This window comes from Acanthochromis polyacanthus, chromosome 11, assembly GCF_021347895.1.
Source record: "Acanthochromis polyacanthus isolate Apoly-LR-REF ecotype Palm Island chromosome 11, KAUST_Apoly_ChrSc, whole genome shotgun sequence".
Taxonomy (NCBI): domain Eukaryota; kingdom Metazoa; phylum Chordata; class Actinopteri; family Pomacentridae; genus Acanthochromis; species Acanthochromis polyacanthus.
The window spans coordinates 37,223,190-37,244,668 of NC_067123.1; the positions used below are offsets into that span (position 1 = coordinate 37,223,190).

General features: G+C 41.8%; 1 protein-coding gene across 1 annotated transcript; it reads left to right on the plus strand.

Annotated features, from left to right (window-relative positions):
- The first annotated feature begins 733 nt into the window (after positions 1-733).
- Positions 734-20,707, plus strand: snx27a (sorting nexin 27a). Its single transcript, XM_051955768.1, has 13 exons — positions 734-1,160; positions 4,063-4,288; positions 4,422-4,614; positions 4,844-4,908; positions 7,903-8,007; positions 8,095-8,173; positions 8,483-8,646; positions 11,164-11,253; positions 13,769-13,918; positions 14,184-14,312; positions 14,528-14,587; positions 14,755-14,803; positions 16,493-20,707. Exons 1-13 carry the CDS (start codon positions 850-852, stop codon positions 16,561-16,563), a joined length of 1,692 nt encoding a protein of 563 aa, XP_051811728.1. The 5' UTR covers positions 734-849; the 3' UTR covers positions 16,564-20,707.
- Positions 20,708-21,479: the final 772 nt, after the last annotated feature.

Below are 21,479 nucleotides of genomic sequence, written 5' to 3' on the forward strand. Positions count from 1 at the left end.
TGTCTTAAAATAAGGAATCAATGCTTGTATTCCTGTTTAGTAAGATTACACAAGATAATTTGAAACTAAAACTACCCTGTGAACAGCGATTTGAATCAGTTTGTGACATAAAGGAGAAAGATGGAAATATTACTTTTTAAGAATACTACATTTGACATATAGTGGTGGAAGAAAGTGTTCGGACACCCTTAAAAACTTACACAAATATCTCAAATATTATCACGAAATATTTGTGGAAAAATCTTTTTGGTCTTTCGAAATTGCATTCTGTGAAGTGGATGACCCCCCTTAAGAACAATGTCCATTTTCTTCTAAAACATATATATATAGTTTGAATATCAATATGATATGAATGGAAGAAGCATGCTTAAGTGGGCACATTCATAAAGTAAATAAATCATAACAGAGTGCAACTCTGTTATTAGAAAACTGAATATAAAACCTAAAATTCTTAACTCCCAATTTATTTTAATCAGTACATTAAAATCTTGATCTTAAAATTTGAATGCTTGCTATTGATTAGCAAGGCCGCTATAATCCAAGAAAAGACCAGCGGGGAAAGCTGACTATATCTAACGGTCGATAGGATTTAGGCTAAGTATAAAACTTAGTCAGAATAATAATTGTCACATTGTTAACAAGCACCATAATGAGATGTTGATAATGAGACTTCGGGTGACGCCTCCGGTAGGTCACGTTGTGCGGCCGTGTCCCGTGACGCTGCGAGGGGCGGGTTATCGTCAACAGAGTGGGTCTGTGCTGCTAACGCTACGGAGGGACAGAGCAGGAGTGTTGTTTTGAATTTGCTAGAACACACCGACTGGAGGGGGGCTAGCTCCTGCGAATAAGATGGCGGATGTAGGAGACGATGAAACTCGACCGGCTCTCCCTTCAGCGTCCCGTAACGGTCCGATCGTGGGCTCGGCGGCGGTCTCCGCGGGCCAGACCGCAGCCACGGTAACGTCAGGTCCGAGGGTGGTGAGAATCGTCAAGTCGGAGTCCGGCTACGGCTTCAACGTCCGCGGTCAAGTCAGCGAAGGAGGACAGCTTCGAAGCATCAACGGGGAACTGTACGCTCCTCTCCAGCATGTCAGCGCCGTGTTGCCCGGAGGTGCTGCAGACCGAGCAGGGATAGCAAAAGGCGACAGGATCCTGGAGGTGTAAGTCAGCTTCTATCCGTCCAATTAGCACCTTGAGTTAGCAAGTAAGGCTAGCTTCCCAGTTTAGCCTGAGTGGATCCAATATCAAACATGGGTTTACATTAGCCTCCTTCGGGTATAACACTCCTTCGGTTGTGTGTTGTGAAAACAGAAGTAGCCGTTTCACTAACTAGCTAGTTAGTTAATTGTTCAGCTAACGCACCAACTAAACATTTAGGGATGTAGCTGCACCAAGCTAGCGCTGAGTTAACTGGAAAGCTAACCAGCTTACATAAGTTGGACAACAGCCTGTGCATGTTGATTAGCTTTAGCAAGCAAGTGAGCCAGGTAGCTAATGTGTTTGGCTAGCTCCTTGCGCAGTGACTGTGAGGGCGAAATTCAAACCACAATCTGGCTGACATTGCGTTGTCATATGCGGTATAGTGGCGATGTGTGTTTTGACCCTGAACCGAATGGATGGCAGTGTTGTCACTCAAATTCAGCATCATGTGGGGAGAGAGTGGGCTTCTTGTCCTGGAGAAGACCGTTCACTGACTAGCCTTCACTACAGCCAAGCAGTTGTTTACACGGGACAGAGGTAGATGCTGTTTCTGGGTTATCTTCTTTATCAGTGCCGGTGCCCTTGAGTGGTTTTGGTATGCATCCCTGGATCCTGGAGACATGATGTAGATCAGTGCTGCAGAGAACAATAAGGGGGCAAATATGCTACCAGTCTTTCCTTAAAGAATACAGTTGGTTAAAGGGTCCACTGGCCTTGAACTCTAAGCACATTTGTGTGTATAATAAAAGAATCCAATTGGAAATGTATTCCAAGAGCCTCAGTCTGCTCATATTTGTTGACATGCGGACTTCTAGTAAAGCCAGACTGTATGATTCAACCTCCCTCCAGGGCTGTACGCATTGACCCTGAAAAGGAGCAAATGCTGGAATGTGTAAAGTGAACTAAATGTTCATAGTAAATACACGTGTGCAGTTCATGCAGTTCCATATGTTTCCTGGAAGACCATATGAATCTATGACTTAACAGATAAGCTTTAACTCAGCATTAAATTTGAGCAGTGAGAACATGTCCACGAAGAACAGAAACGGAAAACAAGGAACACTGGTTTTACTTCTATTTGCCGAGGTATCAGCTTGCTTCTACCAAGCGTGTGTTTTTGTCATTTCAACAGTTAAATCCCTCTCTGTGTAGTCATATGACAGGACCAATACTTATCATGTGACTTATTACCCAGTTTGACTGTTTTGCTGATGCTCACAAGAATTGTTCAGTGAAATGTGCCAAATGGAAGCATTTTACTTCAAAGATTTTTCAGGCAAGCAAAGGCAACAATCTACTCGTGATAACCAGTTGCCATGTGGTATTTATTACCTGTGTTTAGTTTGTGGAGATCATGAGATTTTCAAAGTCTACCTTTAATAACACACAAAGAAAGTGGAATGAAAATATGACCTTGCTTTGCTTTTGTGTATTTGAAGGAGACAATAATTTCTCATGTTCTGTTAGGTTTCACCATGGTGATATTAGTGGATCAGTTGCCTTTATCAGTTTTGTTCTTTGGCACAATTCACAGTTTATTGTTTTTTTTTATAAGCTTGATGAAAGATAAAATATTTAATGTAAATATTATCAAACTGTTAAGACACAAAGATGTGAAAATTTGCTTGCTTATCTCATTAACTTCTTGTTTGCTTCTTTGCTGTTTTGATGTCAGATGCACTTTACGCTTTGATGATTCGTCAGTGTTTGTATCCTTTTACAGATTAAATATACTTCATCAAAACATTTGCTGCACATATAGTCACAGCTTAGCCTAATTCACATCCTTCATTACTGAGACACCTGTCTGACAGACATCGCCGTGTTTCTGTTTTGTCTAACAAGAGGATGACGGGATTAGACTAGAGTTGAAACCAAAACTTCTCCCCTTCATCTTCACCTCTTTGATCCCCTCCTACCCCCAATTTTGCTGTTCAGCTGAACAACTGGGAGGAATTCTGTCACATCAATATCTGTTACCACAACAAACCAGCTCTCCCCTTCCTCCACCTTTGTCTTTGTTTTCCACGAGCCTCCTTTCATTTGTTTGATTTCCCATTTTGATCAGTGATTTGACACAGGTGTGCGTCTATAAACCAGAAAAGAGGCACGGCATGAAATGGACAGACCAGCGCTCATGCTCTCACTTGTCCCCTGCTGTCCCGTGTCTCTCCCACTGTTTCTCATAGGAAGATTAGCAGAGACACCTGATGCTGATGCCATCTGGCCTCGGCAAAGCCAAGAAGGGAGGTGTCGCCAAAAGGAAGGGACATTGGAGCTGACCTGGTTGCTCAGCACTCGCAGCATTGTGTTAATCAGCGTAGGACAATGCACTGATATCACCACGCAATATAACTGGACAATGTATCTGCAGCACTAATTAAATCAGTGTTATTGATGCTTTTGGTAATTCTGGCATTCATGGATGTACAGTTGGATTCATTGTGTAGCTGACTGCTTCATTTTTCAGGTTATTTTAGATAAAACTCAGGGCTTACTAGATTATAAATTTGTGGAAAAAACAGTATATCAGGTTGGTGTTTGATATCAGAAGATGCTCTGAATTGGTGTATTAGAGTTAAAAATATTTAGATCAATACTTTCTGAATTATTATTTACATCAGAGCTCCATTTAGAATTAAATGTACGCTACACTGATTTCATAAAGAAGCGGTCCAGCTGTGCTCAGCTCTGTGCCAAATGCTTCGTTCTCCCTTTGTGTGTGGAGAACTGAAAGAACTGACATTTTGAAACGGACCGATTGTGTGGAGAAACAATGGGGAAATTACAGATTCTAAACTCTTTGGTAACTTTCTTTGTGCCTCTCCTTCCATTCTTTCTCCGTCTCTGGTTTTGTTCTAGCAACGGGGTGAGCGTCGAAGGTGCGACCCACAAGCAGGTGGTGGACCTGATCCGTGCCGGGGAGAAGGAGCTGGTTCTGGCTGTGCTGTCTGTTCCAGCTCAGGAGGCCGACGGCTTGGAAGGAGGAGAGGATATCCAACCCAACTACGACTACAGCGACAAGCAGGCGGTGCCCATTTCCATTCCCACGTACAAGCACGTAGAGCAGCACTCCGAGAGGTTTGTGGTGAGTGCTGACTTACCTTGTGACTGCCTTCAACACTTTTCCTAGATTGGTAGAAACGTTTTTTTTACTGTGCAGCTATCAGCTAAACTAGATTTTCTCTAATGCGGTTTCTGTTCTTGTTTCATCCCTGTAGGTGTACAACGTGTATATGTCAGGCAGACAGCTGTGCTCAAAACGCTACCGAGAGTTTGCCATCCTGCACCAGAACCTGAAGAGGGAGTTTTCTAACTTCAACTTCCCAAAGCTTCCCGGTAAATGGCCCTTCTCCCTCTCCGAACAGCAGCTGGACGCACGCCGTAGAGGCCTGGAGGAATATCTCGAGCGAGGTACGCTAAATGGGACAGATTACTGGGATGTAAAGCTTTGTTAAACCAAAACTAAATGCATGTGCAGATATCAAATGGTTAGATTGCTGTGATCAGCTTCATAAAGTACATGGAAGACAATATAAATGTGAACACTGCATCCAGACAGTGACATTTAGCTGCCCTTTGTTTATTTGATTTCCTCTGACCTCCCTCATTTCGCACCATCGTTTTCTCTATTTGTCTCCAGTGTGCTCTGTGAGGGTGATTGGAGAGAGTGACATCATGCAGGAGTTTCTCTCTGAATCAGATGAGGTATGTAACTCATACACAGGCGTACTGACAGAGATTGCGCTAGAATTGGATTTAGCTATTTATATGGGATATTTTGTTTTGAAAAGTTCCCCTTATGTGTCTGGAAAGTTGGGTTTTTTGTTGTTTATTTCTTCAAACTTTTCTTAAGTGCAGTTTTTGTTTATGTTCTCTGACATGATTTTCCCTGTTAGATCTTTTATTTTACAAATTTTAATCCCTGATACAGAGAATTTGCTCACCCAATGTCCCGTATTTTAAAATAATCTTGTGAAATGTAATACAGTTATAGGCGGGCTTTCTACTGCAGGAAGCCACGACAGGTGCAAGGTCTTGCAAACATTTGTAGGAGCAGGAAAAGCTTTGAGCCTTTTTTTTTTGTTACTGTATAAGCCACAACACCTTTGACTGCAATGTGTAGCTCTGAGCAAACCAAAACAACAAATAGTAGTGGATATATTTCCAGTTCTGTGAGGTAGAAGAACAACAGAGAGTCGTTTTGTTAGCCTATATAGTGGATTTCACAGTTGAGTTTAAGAGGACAAGACTGACACTCGATGGGAACACTGAAGGAGACAGAAACTTGGTCGTTGTTGTCCCCTTCGAGTTCAGCGTGTTTCAGTTTCTCTCAGGAGTACCTATTTCTGAGTAGGTACTTTCTTCTCATGCAAAAACACCCCTGAAAGAAGTCACGTTTCCTGCAGCAAAGATTCATCGCCGACCTAAAACGTCCCACGAGGATGTTTAGTGAATGTATTAGGGCCGTCCCCAAGTCAGGGTTTTCTAAGTTGACTCTGAGTGTTGGTTAAAAATCCTCACTCAGTAGGAGTGCAGAAAATGAAAGGGTTTATGAAAGAAAATTTTTAGGGGTGGTTATAAGTCATCAAATATGTTGGAAATCACATGTAGAGTACATTAGAAGTAAGTTGCAGGGTTAGATCTTAACACTAGCCCGCTAGCCCGTGGCTAGTGCACACATCCACGGGCTAGTGCAAAATCTCTGCTACTAGCCCGTGTTGGCTAGTGCAAAACTTTTAAAGTTCACTCCATTTCTATTGTAATGTATTGTTGATGTCATTGTTCATTGACACAGGTAACTGTGTTGCACCATGATAAGTGCTTAACAGAATCTGTAACTTAGGGTAGATGGCAGGGCAGTAAGGTGGGGTGATGTCAGCCATGTTTGAAAAGTTTGTTTGAAATGTGAGTGAGGAGATTTGCAGTGAATTTGCAAGATAGCATAGCTTTTAATGGGCTTACCCAGATGGCCGGTGATTCTGAGCGCAGGGAGCATAACCTGGTGAGTATGGAGATTCAAGAAGTCTCAAAATCTGTTAGTTTTTTAGAATTGAAATACATGTGACTTTCAGATTGTGAAACAGGTGTTCCTTAGTGCTGTGTCAGTTAGTTATGAGCATAGTAGGGCTGGCCCGAATAGTGGTTTCTGGCCTCCGAATATTCGGGTCCTATTAAAGACTAATATCCGAATATTTGTTCCGCCCCATAACGTCCGACGGAGGGCTTCAAGTAACAGGCTAGTGCAACATTCTGCGGGCTAGTGCATTTTGCAAGCTACTAGCCCGAGTCCAGAAAAAAGTTAAGATCTAACCCTGAGTTGTGAAAAACCATTGGTATACTCTATAAACAAAATTTGTTTTGAATACAAAGTGTCTTCATATTTTATATTCATCTTTTGTGTTACCGTATTTATCCTATTGTTTAGAAATTTTGGGAAATGCCTGTAAAACATACCTTGATAAAAGGGCAATAAGAATAATTAATAAAGCAGGCTTTCATGACTCAATAAATCCGCTTTTCATAAAATTGAATACTTTAAAATTTGGAGACCTAGTGAAGCTTAAGACTTTGGAAACCTTGTACTGTGCTTCAAGAACGAGCCTTCCATGGGGTGTTCAATCTTTATTTAATTCAAGACCCGAACATTATAATTTAAGAGGTCTGCACCGATTTACCTGATGTAAAGCTAATTCTAGTCAAAAGCGAAGATGTATTTCTTTTTTAGGGGTTAAACTATGGAATGACCTTAGCGATCAACTTAAGTTAACGAGTTCTCTGTCAAAGTTTAAAAAAACTATAAAAGCTGAAATAATTAATGGATACAGAATGACCATTTCTAATTAAGATGATGTATTATTGATTTTTAAGCGAGGAAATGTAATTATTATTTCGACTTGTACTTTATGACAAATGTTAAGCTGTAATGTTCATGGTGGGCTGGAATAAAGCACTTGCTTCATGCCATCCCATTTTGGTTATGATGATGAAATTGAGAATATAATGTTGTGTTGAAGTGTCTGACCAAAATAAATTCATTCATTCATTCATTCATTCATTCATTCATTCGCCCCTCTGAGTGCACAGCAGCGTAACACAGTCATACATATTCTGCCTCATAAACAGGCTTTAACTGAGTCTGTTTCTCCAAACCTGATAACGGCAAAGTGAAATTAATTCTTCATTCATTTTCATCTCATTTTTCAATTTGACTAAAGAGGAAAATTGAGGTAGCAAAGGTAAGGCTTTGTTTGCTTGTCATTGCCGCCAACCTGACCCCCAGACTCTTAGGTAGCAGCCCTTGAATGTGTTTATTTACCCTCCACTGGTCTAATTTAAGAATAAAAAGTATGCTGTTAGCACCAAACAAGCATCATCAGTTGTGGTATTTGGGCTTCGTCGCTTAAAGGCAGCAGTTGGTAGTTGTGCCTGCCAGTCTTAAAGTGAGTCAACCTTTGCCTTGCTAGTGTTTTACAATACTCCCCTTTTAATCCCACATTTAAAGAAACACAGGTTTGAGGATTAGAACTTCTTACAGATTGTGGTTGTGGTTTGATTATGGCTTGTTGGTTTTTGGTTTTTAATCTGGAGGAACTTCATAGTTACTCAGCACAAACACGACAAGCAAACACAAACTGTTTAATCCACAGGGGCTAATGAGACTCTGCAGCTGTTCTCATTATGTTCTGCTTCACTGTATAGAACTACAACGGAGTGACAGATGTAGAGCTGCGGATAGCGCTGCCAGACAAGACTACCATCTCTGTCAGAGTCCGTAAGAACAGCACCACAGACCAGGTGTACCAGGTGAGACCGCAGACAGCCGCTGGGAGGGTTCTGTTGTGATTGTATGTTCTGGTAGATGCTTAAACTTTCTCTGTTTCTCTTCTGTAGGCATTAGTGTTAAAGGTCGGGATGGACAGTATTATGGCGAGCTACTTTGCTCTTTTTGAAGTCATCAACCACTCCTTTGGTAAGAACTGTATTGTGTGCTTCAGTGGGAAATTTTTCAGAGTATTTTCACATCCTCCTGTTTATTTAAAGCTTTCTCTGGGGTGAGTTTATCACACGGCCACTAGTTTTCTATGTACAGACTTGCATAACCCCGCTGGTGAGTTTAATTTATTGGGCCAAAGGGTATGTGTGCAATTTTGGACTACAAGGGCAGGTAATTTGGTGTAGGTTACAGTTAATAATTTATTTAGCGGCTCTACCTGTTCCTCGTCCCCCTCATCACTCCTCACGTCTTTTTTTTTTTTTTTTTTTTTTTTTTTTGTTACAGTCCGGAAGCTGGCGCCTAATGAGTTTCCCCACAAGCTTTATGTGCAGAACTACACATCGGCAGTGCCGGGGACTTGCTTAGCGCTCCGCAAATGGTTGTTCAGCTTCCAGGAGGAGGAGCTGCTCAGAGACAACCCGCTGGCGCTGCACTACTGCTTTCACCAGGTAATAACAGTAATTGAATCCCGCTTGCCTTGGACTTCAGGGAACTCAGCCCAAAGTTTGATCCTCTGGGTGTTTTTCTTCAACAATTCATGTACTCACTTGCGGTGATGGATAATTTCTGACATATTTGGGAAAATGTACAGTAATACTCTGCTCTTCTACTCTCAACTATTCGTAGTGGTTTCCAGAATCTTCCAGGTCTTCATGTCTTTAATAAATCCTGTAAAAATGAGCTTTCAGTCAGTGGAAACACACTCATGCAAGAGCAATGGTGTTTGTTAAGTTATCAAGCTTTACCTAGACATTAAACACAACATGCAGTGTCTATCAATCCATCAGCTGTATCTGCTTTATCCAGCTGAGGGTTTCATTAGACCAAATAAAACACTTTCAATGTAAGGCTGACTTTAAAGTCAACTGAAGAAAGTTCTTTGGATTGGCTTTCTCTTTATTCTTTGGTGTGCTGCTGTAGTGAACAGGATATCCTTACTTTGTTAGAAAATGAAATTGTTGTTTTTTTTTGCCCAGTATATTTTTATTCTTTTTCATCCATGTACATTTTCACAGTGTTTTCACAGATTATGTTTTACATGGCGTTTCAACATAATAGCATAGACCAACAACTTCTATGACATATTTATATAAAAATAAAGAAAAATATACATAGAGCAAAAAACAAAACAACCAAAAAAAAAAAAAACAGCTTCTCCTTCTGGCAAAAATTGTATCCCTTACACCTAATACTTTCTGCAGGGGGCTTAAAAGTCAATCCTGCCATCAGATATGTCCAGTTCTTTTATACATTTTATAAATGGTCCCCATATTTTCTCAAATAAGTGTTGTTTCGCTTTATGTATATATGTTATTCTTTCCAATGGTAGGGCAGATAGCATTTGTTTAAGCCACTGGGTGATGTTTGGTCCATTGACATTCTTCCAAGTTAAAGCAATACATCTTTTGGCTACTAATGAACTAATGTCTATAAACGTGGATTCTGTTTTGCTGAAATTGTGTTTCTTTGGATATATAGAAGAAAAATGAAGAAAATGAAATTGTTGCTGATGCGTTAAGTGTTGTCTTGTTTGATTCTTTTAAATGTTTAATCATTAACTTTTACTTATGGTGATCTGTTTATCATACACTTTGGCTTTTTTAGCCAGTATCTGTAAAGTTTTAGCTCAGTATATCAAATGCTTTCCTCAACATTTACCATAAAACGGTTGTCCTTTGATCCACTTTCAGCAGGTTTTTTTTTGTACATTAAACTTCGAGGCTGAACAACAATATTTCAGGAACTATTAAAGATAAACAGGTGCTGACTTTTAGTGGAGCAATATCAGACTCTGTGACTATTTCTGTGTGAGAAAAAGTGCTGTCAAATAATTCTGTAAGTGCTACAGTTCTTTCTCTTGCAGTCCCGAGCCCTTACTTGCATTTAACGAGGTACAAAAGCCACAGCCGAAACAAAATGGCAACAGATGACACTGTGAATGTAAAACAAAGAGTCTGTTCCTTTAAACTGTCAGCACTTAATGTATGTTATCAGGAAATGAGAGAACTGTGATATTTGAGAAGCCAGTGAAAGGCTTCCACGGTTTTTAGTGTAGAAAGGATGAACTGGGGAAAAAACAATCCTCTAATTTGCACTAAAATTAGCTGCAGTAACGGGCCGCAGGCTGACCACTGACCAGTGAAGGTCACTACTTGAAGCATTTTAAGCATGTAAGGTTCAGCAGTGACCCATTAAAATACGCCTGAGAGCATAAATACAAACTTGTCCAAAATACAGAAACCGTAAATAACCGAGGATCTCTTGTTGGATTTGTTTTTTTGGGCCATCTCTGGCAGACAAAACTGTCACATATCATCACCTACTGAGCTGATATTGTCCTTATATTAGTGAACAGCTGCTTTAATGCTGCCAGCACTGACAGAGTAACATTATTATTCATTTTGGACGCTGTTTCCAGACACCTGGCGAATGTACCTCCAGTATTCCCTCTCTCAGCTCTCTTTAGCTGCTAAATACCACATTCTGTTCTCCAGCTGGTCGCTAACTGTGACGGTCTGCTGTTTTGTGCTGAGCAGGTAGCAAACTCTGGGTTTTTGAATCCTTTTTTTTTTTGCTGTTAACAGCTCCCTGCTGTGGCCAGAAATTCCACCATGAGAGCAATGAGAGCGAACCAAAACACAGATGGCTAATCAATGAGCTGAAACTCATTAGAAACATCTGAAAAGTAAAAACACGCCATTCTCTACGGGTTAATCACCATGAGTGGCCCCTTTGTAGTGTCGCATTGGTTTCTCGTTGCTGGAGTTATAAAAATGTTGGCTGGTGCTGCTTTAATACGTACACAGGAGGTCACTGCTGTCATTGTTTGCACTCGTTACTTGAATGAGAATGTCCTTTGCTACGTTACTTAAATGTGCAACACTTTCTTCTCTGTGTCCTCGAGTGATAAATGTTTCTCTTCATGGCGCCCACTAATCCTCCATCCCCTCTCCCTGTCTGTCCAGGCACTGGATGATGTGAAAAAGGGATTCATAAAAACAGAGGACAAATCCTACCAGCTGCAGAAACTGGCAGAGCAGCACAAGATGGCCACGGTCAGTACCACAGACCAGTCTTTGTTCGGGGAGGGGATTGGGATGACTGCACTTTTTGCCCGCTTACCAGAGCCGTCACCAAAACGCTACCGAATGAAAATGGACAGAAAAGTCAGGAACCCTTTCACGCTTCATATTACAGCGCTCTGTGGCATAAACGGAGATAAAGCCGATGAGTTTGCATCAGGTGTTTGTGGAAGATTAACTGAAAGTGGCGTAAGTGACTGCTTTTGTGTGCAAATTCAGTCTCCACTTACAGCTACCCACTAAAGCTTTTAAAAGGCAGCTTCAGTAAGAGGAAAGTTAAAGCAACATTCTTTTATGAGCACTTCATTCGTAGTAAATGTTAGGCAATATCTGGCTTCATGCGTATAAAAAAAAACATGATTCATCCAAGGCGTGACTCGAACAGGACGTTGCTTCATTCGTTTGTGTTTTAAAATTAAAAGTTCAGTGTGTTTTCACAGCTTAACAGTTGCAACCTCTGTGCATTCCCACCACAGACTCTGTTCAGTCCCCGCTCCATCAGCCCAAAGGCCGCAGCAGGAACACACCAATGAACATATTTCTCATAGGTTCAAAGTTTGTGCCGGATTTTCAGTAGGGCTGGACCCCAATATCTGAATATTAGGTTGTTGTGGGGTATCCGAATATTAATTTTGACATCTGAATACTCGGATCTCAAAATTAAAAAGACAAGACAAAGGTAGTATTTGGCGGACTTAACTAGAACTGCTTTATTGTCATCATACATGGGCGCATGATGAAAATGTAAATATATATAGAGTCCAGTCTGGCCCACCTGGATGATGGAAACAAAACTGTGACCGCTGTCCTAAACAGACATTAGCAGCCAAATAAAACCTGTCCATTCCGGCCACTTCCACCTCATCGGAGCATATTTTCTCCAAGGCTGGCTACATTGTGAACAAAACCAGGAGTTTACTATTGCCCAAAAATGTAGATATGCGCATTTTCCTGACATAAAACATAAAGAGAGTGTAGACTGGCTACTGAAATGTACGTTCTTATAAATGTGTTTCTGGAACTGGAGTCAGGTGGAGACCCCGATGAGGATGACAAGCATGCAGATGAGCTTCCCTGAGACGCTTTCTGACAGTTTGTGCAGACATTCTTTGGTCATGCAAACTGATAGTTTCAGCAGCTGTCCCAGTGGCTGATCTCAGACCATCTTGGAGGTGAACATGCTGGATGTGGAGGTCCTGGGCTGGTGTGGTTACACGTGGTCTGCAGTTGTGAGGCTGGTTGGATGTAGGGCTGGCCCGAATATTGGTTTCTGGCCTCCGAATATTCGGGCCCTATTAAAGACGAATATCCGGATATTCGTTCGGCCCCATAACATCCGACCGGGGGGGGCTGTGCGCGGCGGAGACGGCCCGAATATTCGGATCCATTTGTGTGGTCTCCCGGGTCCACATTTTGCCCTCGTGTAGTCTTTAGTTTAAGAATTCCCAAACACCGGTCTTCAACATCTTGTCTTGTGTTTATGCAACGAAGTGAAGCGTGACTTCAGAGTCGGCAGCCACCCGGCCATTCAGGTGGTGTTTACAAACACGAATGGAGGAGCCGAAATGAGCCGAAGAACACGGCAGAATGAGCCGAAATGAGCCGAAGGCGCAGGGAAGAGACGAGCTCCGAATATTTTCGTCTGGGAGGAGGAGGGAGTGATCACATAGACGTATGTGTATATGTTATAGACATATGTGTATATGTTTATGTGATCACACGAGGAGATGAGTCAATAAGTGTCGATATGGGCCGAAGGCGTAGGGAAGACAGTAACGCAGCATATTCTTTCCGCCCGGTGACGTCCGACGGCGGGGGCGGGGGGGGGGGGGGGGGGGGGGGGGGTTTCGGAAATTAATATCCGGCTAGTGCTGTAGCGAACGAATATTCACATATTCGGGATATTCGGGTCCGGCCCTAGTTGGATGTACTGCCAAATTCTCTGAAACGTCTTTGGAGACGGCTTATGGCAGAGAAATGAACATTCAATACACGAGCAACAGCTCTGGTTGACATTCCTGCTGTCAGCATGCCAATTGCACGCTCCCTCAAACCTTGCCACATCTGTGGCATCGTGCTGTGTGATAAAACTGTACCTTTCAGAGTGTCCTTTTATTGTGGGCAGTCTAAGGCACACCTGTGCACTAATCATGGTGTCTAATCAGCATCTTGATATGGCACAGCTGTGAGGTGGGATGGATTATCTCAGCAAAGGAGAAGTGCTCACTATCACAGATTTAGACAGATTTATGAACAATATTTGAGAGAAATGGTGATATTGTGTATGTAGAAAAAGTTTTAGATCTTTGAGTTCATCTCATAAAAAATGGGAGCAAAAACAAAAGTGTTGTGTTCATATTTTTGTTGAGTGTAGTTGTCGGAGGCTGAGAGTTCTAGTCGCAGCCCAAACTGTGTGTTTTCTGCTATTTTAGTGCATCGATCACTAAAGTAACAGTGACTGATATTTGTGCTCTGTGATGCTCTTTAGTACCTGAGCCTGCTGCGAACATGTGAGGGCTACAACGAGGTGGCCTTCCCCCACTGCTCCTGTGACTCCCGGAGGAAGGGCCACGTCATCACAGCGATCAGCATCCATCACTTCAAGCTGCACGCGTGCACCGAGGACGGCACGCTGGAGGTCAGCATTTGTCTGCATTAGTCTAAAATACAGTTAAACTTGCAGATCCAGCTCATCACTTTATAATGCATTGTAGGGAGGGGTTTACCATTCAATAAAAATGTCAGTCTTCCATTATATATTTATTAATACATGTAAAATTCAACTTATTTCCTTTTATTGCTGTGTTTTCCTCTAGTAGGTACAGAGTGACAAAAACATTAAGCTCAGCATTTCTCCGCATACATATGCACTGAGTTAAAGTCCTCTTTGCTCTCTTCCTCAGAACCAGGTTATAGCTTTTGAGTGGGCGGAGATGCAGCGCTGGGACACTGACGAGGAGGGGATGGCTTTCTGCTTCGAGTACGCCAGAGGAGAGAAGAAACCTCGCTGGGTCAAAATCTTCACTCCGTATGTAAGTGACGTAGTAACATTAATGTAGGTTTTATTGTGTTTATGGGTTTTAGAGTGAGTGTTCTTATCAATCAACGCCTTCACATGTTCTCAAAGTTTTAGTAAGAAGAAGCAAAGACAGCTTGTAAAGGCTCACATTTACACATTGCTGATTGTGCTTCTAGTTGTTTTGGGAACTGTGTAGCAATTCTGTCTGCTTTTTTTCCCCCCTCTTAGTTTAACTACATGCATGAGTGCTTTGAGCGGGTCTTTTGTGAGCTGAAGTGGAGGAAACAGGTAAAGACCACTCCTTTCCTCTTTCATTCTTGTAGGCGTATGACTCCATGCCAGCTCTGAATGTCTAAACTTAGCCTGTTCTCACACTTTCCTTGACAGACATGAAAGCCTTTTCTTTAAAATGATTAGCTTCATATCTCTCGTGTGTTGATTTCTTCTGCCCTCAGGTGGAGGAAGAGGCATCTGATAAAGACAACAAAAACTGCAGTAACAACGGTAAGCAGCGTGCATCTCACACACTGTTTCTGTCCTAAATTCACAGAGAAGATGTTCTCTGGAACACAGCTGGTAAACACCAGCGCTGAAAGGTTAGAGGCTAGATTTTTATCTGGGGAAAAAACCTACAGAAATATGCATCCAGATATGCTGCTGAGTGGTGCTTTGATTGATGGCGCTCATCAAGCACCATGAATTATTCAAAAAATTCCTGTCTAGTGAAACCTAAAATGTCAAGAGCAGGGAGAAAATTTCAAGTACGCTGTCTTATTTCTATGCATTAAAGACAAAAATACATAAAAGTATGAATAGTTCAGTGAATTAGCAAAGATGTAACTTGAAATATGCTTGCAAAGGTTAAATATCTTTTTTATGTGGAATCTAAATCTGCTTGTGAGAAACTAAAAGTTAAACTACAAAGCAGGAAAAAAAAAAGCACCTGAGGGTAAATTCTCGTGCCGTTTCATCAGATTACTGTGAGGAGATGCATCCTGGCGTGTTTATGCGTACAGGGAACACAGCAAAGATGTGTTGGCATGTGACTCGTTATCAGCGCCGCATGTGAGGCGTCACACAGTCAACGATGCAAGCATGTGGACGAGCTACTGTAAGGAAGGAGGATTACCGAGAAAGCTTTGGAGTTACAGGAACAGAGCCAAATAAGGAGCGGCCAGGAAGTTGAGAACACGTGAGGCGAAGGAATGCTACACAGGGACTCCGATAACAATAAGAATAATTATACACACACACACGCATATACACTAAAATAAGCCATTTATGTCAGGTAGATTCTATAGAAACTAAAAATGATGTAATCCTTGATGCAACTCAAAGCCATTAGTGACTCAGCTGAACTACAGGCTGTGTATGTGGGTCACAATATATGATTGAGGGACTTACATTGTTATTAAAAGTTTAAAAAAAAAAGTTTTTTATGTTCATTATGATCATGTCTTTACAAATTCCATCATTATTTATTATGGAAACAATCACTTATTTATAAAAAATGACTGGATATCACTAAAATGCCAACTAAATAACCGTCCCAATTTAATAACAACCACCTTCTAATTAGTTAAACAATAATAAAATTAGTTTATTCAAAACTCGTTTTGATTGTGTTCTTTTTATTAAGTTGAGATAATCATGACAGATATTTGTTTCATGGCAATACATCAGATTTTAGATGGAAAGTAACGAATTGTATCTGTGTCCCAGAAATCACTTTCAGCTAAATTTCTCGTTACAAAAACACCTCTCAAGGAAGTGTGTTAATTCCAGATCACATGACCTGCTCCACATGATGTCATTTCCTCCTGAAGAAAAGACTGGAAGACTCCAAGGCTTTCTGAGTTATTTAATATAAAGTAGTCAACAGGTTTACTACAATATCTTTATGAATAACTTTCAATTTAACTCAATTGTTTATATGATATTTAGAAGAATCTTTGTGTAAAAATGCCATGTGGTGTTTGGTTCTAGGCGGCCATGTTTATTTTTGGCCTCAAAACAGCAAAAATGTCAACTATGATACAAGAAGTCCCCCAATTATATATTGACCCCAGTAATTTATGCACACTGTCCTAATGACACAGACTGATCTACGTTTTCATGACTCGCATGATGTGTGGGGAAAAAAAGACAAATCATTCCGACCTGTTCCACCTGAACCGTGTCTCTGTGTTCCAGAGTTTCTTCCTCCTCTGGAGACACAGCAGAAGGGATGGCGCCACCTAGGGGGGGAGATTGCGACTTCCTAAAACCATTTGTCATCACTTGAACTAGAACTGGTCCACTTGCATTTTCACAGCCACCCCAGAGAGCGCCCATCGACAAAACACAGGACTGAGGGACAGACTGAGGCGAATCTCTGCCCCGGAAACAAACTGGACAGGATCGATTTTTTTTTTTTTTTTTGGTAATTGGAGTAGTCACACTTAACCGAACCCAGGGACACGCCCAGTAAGAAGAGCGATGAAGGAAAAGTAGTCAGGTTTCATGTCATTTACTAGATCTCTGTAGTGTATCTGTTGTTTTCCTTCCATGCATCTGCCCTGTGACGTGGAGCAGGAGGACGAATCATTCCGGTGTGTGATCGCTCAAGGTTACCAAAAGGGAGCACCTCAATGAAACACCTCTTCACCCCAGAGCTGAGTCCTGGGATGGGATTCAGTTTGTCCAACGCTCGGTCCAAACCCCGCGGCGTTGGCCTGACCTGCTGAGCTGAACTGAGCTGAGAGGAAAACCGAAAAAATGGGGTTTTCGCCTCCTTCACAGTTGGTGATAATGTAAGAAAGCAGAGTCATGCTTTACACTGATGCTGGACATTAACCCAGGAGTGATGTTTTCTTTCTCTGGGGTCGTAAGCGTCCTGTCTGCGTCAGAAAACACAGGCGGCACAAATGTAACGCAAACAGATGTTGGAGTTGTGTTCATAATTGTTTGTATGTTTAACAATCTTACTTCTGATAAAATATAGATTAATATAAGAGCTAAAATAATTGGTTTCTTGATCTAACACGGTGAAATGCTAACTGAATTACGTTCTAGCTGCTCTAACTGATATCCGTTTTTCATCTTGTCTTCTGGTCTAACCCACACTGCCGAGCAGCGTCTGCTGGCAGTCGGCCATTAATGTCAGAATGGATATTTATTCCCCTCGCAAGTGTTTTATTGTGGTGATTTTGCAGAGGTTGTAAGTTGGGAGGAGGAAGGCTTCCTCATTCCTTTAGCGCTGTGCGGGAATAATCTTTTGAACAAAAAAAGTTGATTGACCAAAGCGTTAATGTTTTCTGAAAAGTCACACCTTTATGCACGGCGAATCCTACCGACAGAGAGTGAATTTAAGGACAGAACAGGAGATAGTTTAGAGTTTTCTGCTGAGCTGCAGTTCTCTGAGCAGGCAGCAGGGAGCAGCAGAGATTAAGAGCCACTCGGTGGTATGTTTTGAGCAGAAATAGAAACCTTCTCAGAGCTTCTTTTAGAGTGATCCCTCTGGCTCTGTAACTCACCCAAAAAAGTATCACTCCTCTGCAGATTGTCCATTAACCAAGTCAGGAGGATAGACGGAGTGTGTGTGTGCGGTTGTGTGCGTGTGTGTGTGTGTTGAACAGGAAGCAGATGGTGACTGCAGCCACAGCCGTCAGCACACATAGCAATGCAGCCGGTCCTCTGCCTCCTGCTGCACCTGAACGGATCCAGTATTAGTGATGTGCGTGAGCTCATGATGCGATTTAAGATGAATTTATCTACAGTTTACTGTGTGCAGATTTTCATATTTTTTCCTCCCACAAATAGATTTATGTTTCTTTTTTTTGTTTTAATCTCTCTAGATGTTGAGTTTGTCTCACCTGGAATGCATAGAAAGCAGGTTTACATGCTGACAAAAACTATCCTTTGACTGGAGGCAGTGGGCATACGGCTGTTGATATCAGTTTCGCCTCAGTGCAATAGTTTTGTTTATCCCAGTAAGGGCTAGTAGTTTATCTCAGCCAACTCATTACTGACTCATTCTTGTGCTTCACTTGCCTTTTGGCAGCGACCAACAACCTGAAATCGAGAGTAATGTTTTGTTTTTTTTAATCATACTAACTTTCAGAGCACAGAGTTACACTTCAGCATTATTTTTTCTCGCTGTAGCCGAGGTTCTAGTTTAAAAAGGTGTTTATTCCGCGCTCAGGTTTAGCTGTAATTTGCTTTCAGTCGGTTACCTTGGAGCGAGCTCATGTGCGAGCGTGTCCTCTGTGTTTATCATTGACATTGCTGATAAGCTTTTAGGCTCTGATTGGACGCGTCTGATGAGCTGTCGGTGCGAGAGCCAGCAAATGAAGATGGGATTTTGTATCTGCATGGCAGCGGAGACGCCAGACAGATGGAGACAAATGGGAAACGTCTCCTATTGTCTAGCGAGCATTCACGGCCGATCACACGCTTTTTCAGCACAGCACACACACACACACACGCATTCACACACATCTCCCTGCTACTCTGTGACAAAATTTTCAAGGGAAGCATCATAAGATCTTTTATTTGCCATCCAGCTCGTGTCTCTGAGGACAGGGCTCTGTCATACTCCAGCTAAAAGCAATACAGAGCACACTCTAGTAGCACATCACAAGTAGCTGGATTGAGACGGAAAATGCAACGCGCAGATTGCTGGGTGGTCATTTTGACAGCCGAAGTAATAGCCAATTTAGAGATGGATGACACGAGAATTGGAGCTGTTCAACCAAGATGCTTTTTTTTTTTCCGTTCTGAGGTGTAGAGGGATAGACAGATAGAGGTTTTGTGATTTTGTGTGTACCGGCTCGCCTGTCCTCTGCCCTTACTCTCTCCAGGTTGGTCTCCCATCATCACAGGGGGATGCGGTTGCCGTGGCAGCACCACGTTGGCTCAACACACTCAGTGCAGCCTCTGTTCCTTTCATTCCTGTCAGCCAACTGACTCACTCCTCCCAATAATGTATTCAAAGCAGTGTTTTTTACTGTTTGATGTTTGTTCTCTGTCCCCGTGGCTCGTGCTGCTGTGAATAGGCTTTTAGAAAGCTGCTTTCTGTTTTTTTTTCTTTTAAATCTGTTTCTGTGGTTTGGTTTTGTCTTGTCTGCGCCAGGTGCCATCTTATGCTCAGTCTGAGTCACAGGCAGGTGTGTGATGCTGTCAGTTGTTGTCCGTTTCAGCCGCTCCGTCGGTGAGCTAAATGTCGTAGTAGCAGTGTTTAGGTGAAAGCAAAGAGAGGGCGGGAATGTTAAGAAGCACGTCTTTGTACAGTTGGCTCGTGTTTGGTAGTTTTCGTTTGCCAGTGCGTGCGGTGCTGTCGGCCACCTGTGTTTGAGTTTGAGTTTCTGGACGGCCAGGGCCTGTAAGTGATTGATTATTTATGCAAAGAAGATGGAATTTGTACGCAGGACTTAGCAGATGTAATGAATGTTGGATGGTACAGTCAGCACGGTGACAACAGGATAAAAAAGGAGAAAAGAAAGCCCACACATGGGGCTCAGAAAGTACGTGTTCACCACAAACCGCCACTGAAATGCTGATCTAAATGATGCTGTTGCTTTTGGAACACATCAGGTTTTCTGATGTGCTGAATCAGCACTGGTTTTCACAACATGGTTCAGTGGCAGATACTGTCTAAGGTCTGTTTTGTTAGTCTGAATTCTGCTGCATTTCACAAGGCTCATACTCTTCTTGTGACGCCACTCAGCCGCTGTCTTTGTTTTTTTTGTTTTTTGTTTTTTACACTGTGGGTTCATCCTCAGCATGTCCGTCCACCTCTGGAACGCACATCTGGCTCGGAGCGTATTCGCTGCTGGCTTTTCTCTCTCATTTTTTTTGTTTTTTAGCTGACCTGTCCAACTTACGACTGACCTGAAGGGTGGATATAAGTGCTGTTTAAAAAAAGTGTTCGCCTTCGTGTAATTAATTTCTGTTCATTGCTTTGAAAGACGGGCAAGTAGGCGGCGACATTAATTCCAAACCTAAGCCTCGTTTGTCTTCAGCGTAACCTGTAAATAGTTGTTTAAAAGAAAAAGAACATCCTTTTGACAAAAAGAAAAAAAATGCACTCTTGTTTCTCCAACTCAGAACCTTTATTTATTTAAACAGAAATTATAAAGATTGGGGAAATTCTAGTGTACGACGTCAGAGCCACCATCGATCATGAATTTTGTGTGCGGAAGTACGGAGGATTAGCTAAACGAGACGAAGCAGGGCGTTTAAAAGCTCATGCTACTAAGTGTGTAAAGACTTTAACACCTCGAGGCTAAAAAAATGGAGAGTTTTATATCTTAAAAACACCCGTGAAGGTTTACTAACCAGTATAAGAAAAAAGGAAAGAGTTTTAAAATGTTGTGTAGAGTAATAAATTGTAACAATATTTTAAATAAAGTTATATATTGGGAAAAATGCTGTCGGTGTGCTTTTATTTACTCTGCCTGGTCTGTAAAATCGTTTTCTTCTCTGAATTAACCTCCACAAGCTGTAAAATAACACAGCTCTCAGGTTGTTTTTAGCAATTTATGGATCCTCTTCGTGCCCAATGAGACTTGGCCAATGTGAAGACCGGCCACCTATAAAGACGTAAAGCAATAAAGCTGCAGCACGGCTCATCTGGGACTAATTAACTTCTTGAAGGAAAAAAGATGAGTGCTTAATAAGCTTTTAATTTCTTTCGACTTGCGTCGGTCACAATGTGCTGAAAAACTATCGAGTGTCTCTTTTGTGAGCTGCCAAAGAAGGTGACGATGGTTTCATTCAATCTGAAGGTTTATTTTAACTGTCGCGCTTCTAAAGAGATGAACCCTGTAATTTGAGCGTGTGCGGGTGGTGTTTATGCAAATGCAGCTCATAGTGAGTCAGCGGTGATAAATGTTAAGTTTAGAGCAAAAATCGGAAGAGAATGACTGAGATAACGAGCTGAAGGTGGTTTTTGTTCCTCTGTACGCTGCTGCACTGCAAAACCAGAAGGGTGCACTGAAAAAAAACTCCAAATCTTACCAAGTCCTAATCTTACCATCTTACCTAGTCAAAATGTCTCATCCCACTTGATTTAAGATAAATTCACTCAACAAGTGACATTTCAGCAAGATGGAGAGACAAAATTCACCCGTTTCAAAGTTTAAAATGTGGAAAAAAAACATATTTTCATTATAAAACTTCTGATGTCCACATTTTCAAC

Coding starts and splice junctions, on each gene's coding strand:
- snx27a (XM_051955768.1), top strand. CDS start 850: ATGGCGGATGTAGGAGACGATGAAACTCGACCGGCTCTCCCTTCAGCG. Junction 4,909..7,902: donor TTCTCTCTGAATCAGATGAG/GTATGTAACTCA, acceptor TTCACTGTATAG/AACTACAACGGAGTGACAGA. Junction 8,647..11,163: donor TGCACTACTGCTTTCACCAG/GTAATAACAGTA, acceptor CTGTCTGTCCAG/GCACTGGATGATGTGAAAAA.